At 38.9% G+C, this 7,500-nt stretch overlaps 1 protein-coding gene across 1 annotated transcript in view; it reads left to right on the plus strand.

Moving 5' to 3' along the window:
* LOC130077961 (cytochrome P450 4F3) overlaps positions 1 to 7,500 on the plus strand; it is a 20,564-nt gene that overhangs the window by 11,118 nt on the left and 1,946 nt on the right. The window contains exons 5-9 of the mRNA XM_056243398.1: positions 1,156 to 1,277; positions 2,194 to 2,482; positions 4,852 to 4,918; positions 5,276 to 5,405; positions 6,876 to 7,009. Coding sequence (XP_056099373.1) covers positions 1,156 to 1,277; positions 2,194 to 2,482; positions 4,852 to 4,918; positions 5,276 to 5,405; positions 6,876 to 7,009 — 742 coding nt within the window. The remainder of the gene's footprint in view (positions 1 to 1,155; positions 1,278 to 2,193; positions 2,483 to 4,851; positions 4,919 to 5,275; positions 5,406 to 6,875; positions 7,010 to 7,500) is intronic.

Consider the following 7,500-nt stretch of genomic DNA (forward strand, 5'->3'; position numbering starts at 1 on the left):
GTGTCCTTGTTACATATGTAACATGTACTTACCATAGTAATAACCGTAAATCATGCATAATTACATGCAACTAACCCTCAACCAAACCCTAACCCTGTAGTAAGTACATGTTAATATTACTCAGTACTTAAAATCAAGTGTAACCCTTTATTTTAAGATGTCATTGTTACAGTGTAATCATACATTTACGTACTGAGAATAAAAATTAACTGCATGTACTTACTATAGGGTTAGGGTTAGGAGCAGGTTTGGTTTAGGGTTAGTTGCATGTAGTTATGCATAAATTATAGTTATTATATTTACATGTAAGAAAGACACTGTAAAATAAAGAAATTCACGAAAGCACAACTAAGAAATAATAATGAAGCCTGTTTTTATGGTGTTATTTTAGAACTATTATTGTTTTTATTCATATTTTGAACGAGTTATTTTTATTTTTATATTTAATTTTAATATATTTAAATTTAATAATATATATTGAAATAATATTTTTATTACAGTTTTAGTTATTTTAGTACTTAAACTAAATAGAAATAAAGTTTTTAATTTAATTTAAATTATTTTTTTTATTTAATTCTTTTTTTTTTAACTCATTTTATTTAAGTAAAAATTTTAACATTTTTTTAATGGTTTTAGCTTTAGTTAACAGTAATAACTCTGATTGTGACATTATTTTCATGACATTTTCCATCCAAATTATTTAAGTACTTAAACTAATCACAAATAAAAATCGTTGCCTTTTACATTTTTTTATATTTTATTTCAGGTAATGTTTATTTTTATTTAAATTAACATAAAATTGTGTTTTAGTTTTAATTAACAATAATATCCCTGATTGTGGCATTATTTTCATACCAATTTTCCCCCATTAATGTATATTAATGTTCCTAAAATAGGCTTCAAGTGAAAGATAATTTCTTATTTCTCCTGATTTGACAGTGAAATAGTGATCTGGACATGTTTTGGTGAGATGTGCATGTGTGTGTGTGCATGTGTGTGTGTATTGTTCCTGTTTTAAGCGTGTTAACTCAAGTCCTCACAACAGTATCTGTGTTGTTGTTGCACAACGGAAGATTGTTCAGATGTGTGAGGAGGAACTTTGCATGACGGGCGGTTTCTTCTGTGGTTGCGTGTGTTTGTTGTGTTTTCCTGAAGAGTAAATGGCGCCTCCTGCTGGCCGAGGGACAGAACGGTCTGGACATGTTTGAGCACATGAGCTCGATGACTCTGGACAGTCTCCTCAAATGCACCTTCAGCTGCGACGGTCACTGTCAGGGGTCAGTGTCACACACACACACACACACACATTCAACATTTCTCACATTATCACAGATTATTTGCTATAGTTTAGAAAATGGTAATAAACATGAGCAGAACTCAGAGTTATTAAATCAGTGGATATTTGACTGGTTTTGTCCGTCCTTCTGTTAGACTCTCACACATGAATTATGTTGAATATCTGTCAGCTGTTAAATTTAACGACACAATTAGATAATACCAGTTTAGCTCAACCAGTGACCAAGCAATGCTTCATGTTGTTCAGTGTGTGTGTAAAAAGAGCATTAGCAGTTACAGAAAACACACTGAAGAAAACATGAGCAGCTCAAAGTGGAGGGATAGTTTTGGGTATAATATGTCACAGTTTACTTTATTTTGCTCTCCTCACTTACATAATGAACTATAGTGTCCTGATCACACTAGTGAAACAATATGAAATGATATCTGGTGTCTGAATCATTTTTGGTTTGAATGTCTCTCTCTCTCTCTCTCTCTCTCTCTCTCTCTCTCTGTCTCTCTCAATTCAATTCAATTCAATTCAATTCAATTCAAATCAGCTTTATTGGCATGAATGTGTACAATAGCACAATATTGCCAAAGCAATAGACATATACAAACATAGATAAATAAAAGTGAACAATAAAAAAATAAAATAAAACAATTACTAAAATATCAAACAATCAAAATAATAATTATTTGAAAATTTGTACAATTATTATCCATCTGAGGTTCCACTGGTTGTCCTCATTTCATGGCATGAGGAGACATATTTTGCAGCAATTATCTCACATTTGGGCATTTCTCCTAGTAAATATGGGATTTTCTGTGTGTCTGATATGGATTCGAATTCGGGGTATATTTGGGAAGTGTTTTAGTCTTAGTGTATTATAGTCTCTCTCTCTCTCTCTCTCTCAGGAAACCCAGTGAGTACATCGCAGCTATCCTGGATCTGTCTAAGCTGCTGGTCCAGAGACAGCACTATCTGCCGTATCACTGGGACTGGTTATACTGGCGCTCTGAGCAGGGACGGCGCTTCCGCAAGGCTTGCGACATCGTTCACCGGTTCACCGCGGAAATCGTCCAAGAACGGCGTTCCCAACTCGAACGCCGGGGATCCGCGGAGAGCAGCTCGGAAAACCTGGAGTACACCGGAGGATACAAGAAGAAGGACACGGACCTCGTGGACTTACTGCTTCTGTCAAAGGCACGTCGGGTTTTAACAACAACCTTTAAAGGGGTCACCGGATGGTGTTTGCATATGAATGTGTGTGTGCAGTGTGTGGACACAACCACCATACAAGAAAAAATAATTCACTCCTTTATCTTTTATCTTCAAAAAGTCTCTCTCAATAATCAAGCCGTTTGGATTTTCTGAGCACTATGATGTCATAATGCTCATGCTCCGCCCACGACCGCTGACGGACTGTCCCGTATTAGCATATTTCCGCCCTCAGCCATTCAACACGCGAGAGGGGGGGGGGGCAGTTGATCATTATCATTTAAAGAGACATGCACCTCATTATCACTTAAAGAGACATGCACCTCATTATCACTTAAAGAGACATGCACCTCATTATCATTTAAAGAGACATGCTCCTCATTATCACTTAAAGAGACATGCACCTCATTATCATTTAAAGAGACATGCACCTCATTATCACTTAAAGAGACATGCACCTCATTATCACTTAAAGAGACATGCACCTCATTATCACTTAAAGAGACATACACCTCATTATCATTTAAAGAGACATGCACCTCATTATCATTTAAAGAGACATGCACCTCATTATCACTTAAAGAGACATGCACCTCATTATCACTTAAAGAGACATGCACCTCATTATCACTTAAAGAGACATGCACCTCATTATCATTTAAAGAGACATGCACCTCATTATCACTTAAAGAGACATGCACCTCATTATCATTTAAAGAGACATGCTCCTCATTATCACTTCAAGAGACATGCACCTCATTATCATTTAAAGAGACATGCTCCTCATTATCATTTAAAGAGACATGCACCTCATTATCACTTAAAGAGACATGCACCTCATTATCACTTAAAGAGACATGCACCTCATTATCATTTAAAGAGACATGCTCCTCATTATCACTTAAAGAGACATGCACCTCATTATCACTTAAAGAGACATGCACCTCATTATCACTTAAAGAGACATACACCTCATTATCACTTAAAGAGACATGCACCTCATTATCACTTAAAGAGACATGCACCTCATTATCACTTAAAGAGACATGCACCTCATTATCACTTAAAGAGACATGCACCTCATTATCATTTAAAGAGACATGCTCCTCATTATCACTTAAAGAGACATGCACCTCATTATCACTTAAAGAGACATGCACCTCATTATCATTTAAAGAGACATGCACCTCATTATCATTTAAAGAGACATGCACCTCATTATCACTTAAAGAGACATGCACCTCATTATCATTTAAAGAGACATGCACCCCATTATCACTTAAAGAGACATGCACCTCATTATCACTTAAAGAGACATGCACCTCATTATCATTTAAAGAGACATGCTCCTCATTATCACTTAAAGAGACATGCACCTCATTATCACTTAAAGAGACATGCACCTCATTATCATTTAAAGAGACATGCTCCTCATTATCACCTAAAGAGACATGCACCTCATTATCACTTAAAGAGACATACACCGAAACGGGTCGCTGTGAACAGCTGTTTTTGAGGAGGTAAAAGGGTGATGTTTTACACAACAATTGAGGAATTTAACCAAAGTATGTTACAAACTTTACATGAACACCCTAAAGAATCATCTCAACTTGTGGAATATGGGCATCAGATGACCCCTTTAAGGTTGTGTTGGTGTTTAATAAGAAGTATCTTATGCTCAACAAGGCTGCGTTTATTTGATTTTCAACCGTCAAAAATTCTAATCTAAACTCACTGAAGCCTATTAGAGTCATTTCAAGCTTTTACAGTCACTTTATTAAAACTTTCTCAAGCCAACACCTAGCTTATTCACATGATCCTTCAGAAATCATTCTAATATGCTGATTAAAAGAGCAGCTCTTATTTGAAATAGAATATTTTGTAACAACATAAATGTCTTTACTGTCACTTTTGATAAATTTAATGCATCCTTGTTGAATAAAAGTATTAATTTCTGTTTCTTTAAAAAAAGATCTTACTGACCCCAAACTTTTCAACACTGATAATAATCATAAATGTTTCTTGAGCATCAGATCCTCATATTAGAGTGATTTGTGAAGGATCATGTGACACTGAAGACTGGAGTAATGATGCTGAACATTCAGCTTTGATCACAGGAATAAATTACACTTTACTATATATTCACATAGAAAACAGATACTTTAAATTACAATAATATTTCACTATTTTAAAGTATTTTTGATCAATTAAATGCAGCTTTGGTGAGCAGAAGAGACTCTTTAAACTTTAAACAATGGTGTTTTTAATCCACACTTTTGGCCAGTAGAGTATTTATCCCAAACTAAGGGAAGTGTTCCTGATGGATATGTTAAGGTAATATATGTAATGTTCAGGATGAGAACGACGAGGGACTCACGAACGAGGAGATCCAGGCACATGCAGATATGTTCATGTTTGCTGGTGAGTCCGAGCTCATATTCACTGGATTCTTTATTTTTATTTTTTTATTAATGCTTTAAACAACAAAACAATACAACATACATTTTGGAGCCAGGGGAGTAAAGGAAACACACACACACATAAATAAATAAAACATTCACCAAGATATAAGACCTTAGTATCATTCAAAGACTTTGAACAGTCTTTATAGCTTTTCCATCAGTACTAGATTGACTAGTAGAAAAGTAATTTTCCAATTCTTTAAGGATTACTGAGAAAAGTGGATTTTTGTTAGAAAACATACACTTAGCTCATATTCAGTGGTTTGCTGTTGGTTTGGTTCTGATGAAAGCATGACTAGTGTGTGTGTGTGTTCAGGTCACGACACCACCGCCAGCGCTCTCTCCTGGATCTTCTATAATCTGGCCATGCATCAGGATCATCAGGAGCGCTGTCGTGCCGAGATCCAGTCGCTCCTGCGGGACGGAGACACACACGACATCCGCTGGTGAGTGACACACACACACACTCACTACAGAGACACACACGACATCCGCTGGTGAGTGACACACACACACACACTCACTACAGAGACACACACGACATCAGCTGGTTAGTGACACACACACACACACACACACTACAGAGACACACGCGACATCCGCTGGTGACACACACACACACACACTCACTACAGAGACACACACGACATCCGCTGGTGAGTGACACACACACACACACACTCACTACAGAGACACACACCACATCAGCTGGTGAGTGACACACACACACACACTCACTACAGAGACACACACGACATCAGCTGGTTAGTGACACACACACACACACACTACAGAGACACACACCACATCAGCTGGTGAGTGACACACACACACACACTCACTACAGAGACACACACGACATCAGCTGGTTAGTGACACACACACACACACACACTACAGAGACACACACGACATCAGCTGGTTAGTGACACACACACACACACACTACAGAGACACACGCGACATCCGCTGGTGACACACACACACACACACTCACTACAGAGACACACACGACATCCGCTGGTGAGTGACACACACACACACACTCACTCACTACAGAGACACACACCACATCCGCTGGTGAGTGACACACACACACACACACACACACACACACACACACACTCACTACAGAGACACACACGACATCCGCTGGTGAGTGTGACACACACACACACACTCACTACAGAGACACACACCACATCCGCTGGTGAGTGACACACACACACACACACACACACTCACTACAGAGACACACACGACATCCGCTGGTGAGTGACACACACACACACACACACTCACTACAGAGACACACACCACATCCGCTGGTCAGTGACACACACACACACACACACACTCACACTCACTACCTTTTAAAAAATTATATGCATTATGCTATAAGTTTGCATTCTAAAACACATAAACATAAATAGCAGTATGATACATTTTCATCTTGTTTAATTCAGCGAGTGGTATCCTATGGACTGTTCACTTATTAAATGTTTTAAAATGCAGTTTAAGCAATAATGTGTGTGTGTGTGTGTGTATATTAAAATACAACATAACAATTTACAGTATATATACTGTATAAATATGTTAAAAATCATGGTTCACATCATCTATGCATTCCTGAAAGCAAGCATACTGTGCACAGTCTACATACAAGATATTGCAGAAACAGTAAGAGCAGTGTGTAAGAGCAGTGTGTGAGAGCAGTGTGTGTGAGAGCAGTGTGTGAGCAGTGTGTGTGAGCAGTGTGTGTGAGAGCAGTGTGTGAGCAGTGTGTGTGAGAGCAGTGTGTGAGCAGTGTGTAGTATGTTGTTCTGAACACATCCAATGATGGTAAACAGTGAATGCCCATATATGGAGTGATATACTGTGAGTGAGGTGTGATTCTGCGCTGTGATTGGCTGCAGGGAGGATCTGAGTCAGCTGACCTTCACCAGCATGTGCATCAAGGAGAGTCTGAGGCTTCACTCGCCGGTGCTAGCGGTGACACGCTATTACTCTCAGAACATGAGGACACCAGGAGACTGTGTCATTCCACAGGGTACACACACACACACACACACACACACACACACACGCTATTACTCTCAGAACATGAGGACACCAGGAGACTGTGTCATTCCACAGGGTACACACACACACACACACACACACACACACACACACACACACACACACACACACACTATTACTCTCAGAACATGAGGACACCAGGAGATTGTGTCATTCCACAGGGTACACACACACACACACACACACACGCTATTACTCTCAGAACATGAGGACACCAGGAGACTGTGTCATTCCACAGGGTACACACACACACACACACACACACACGCTATTACTCTCAGAACATGAGGACACCAGGAGACTGTGTCATTCCACAGGGTACACACACACACACACACACACACACACACACACACACACACACACACACTATTACTCTCAGAACATGAGGACACCAGGAGATTGTGTCATTCCACAGGGTACACACACACACACACACACACGCTATTACTCTCAGAA

Source organism: Rhinichthys klamathensis, unplaced genomic scaffold, assembly GCF_029890125.1.
Source record: "Rhinichthys klamathensis goyatoka isolate OS25496 unplaced genomic scaffold, OSU_Roscu_1.1 h1tg000789l_1, whole genome shotgun sequence".
Taxonomy (NCBI): domain Eukaryota; kingdom Metazoa; phylum Chordata; class Actinopteri; order Cypriniformes; family Leuciscidae; genus Rhinichthys; species Rhinichthys klamathensis.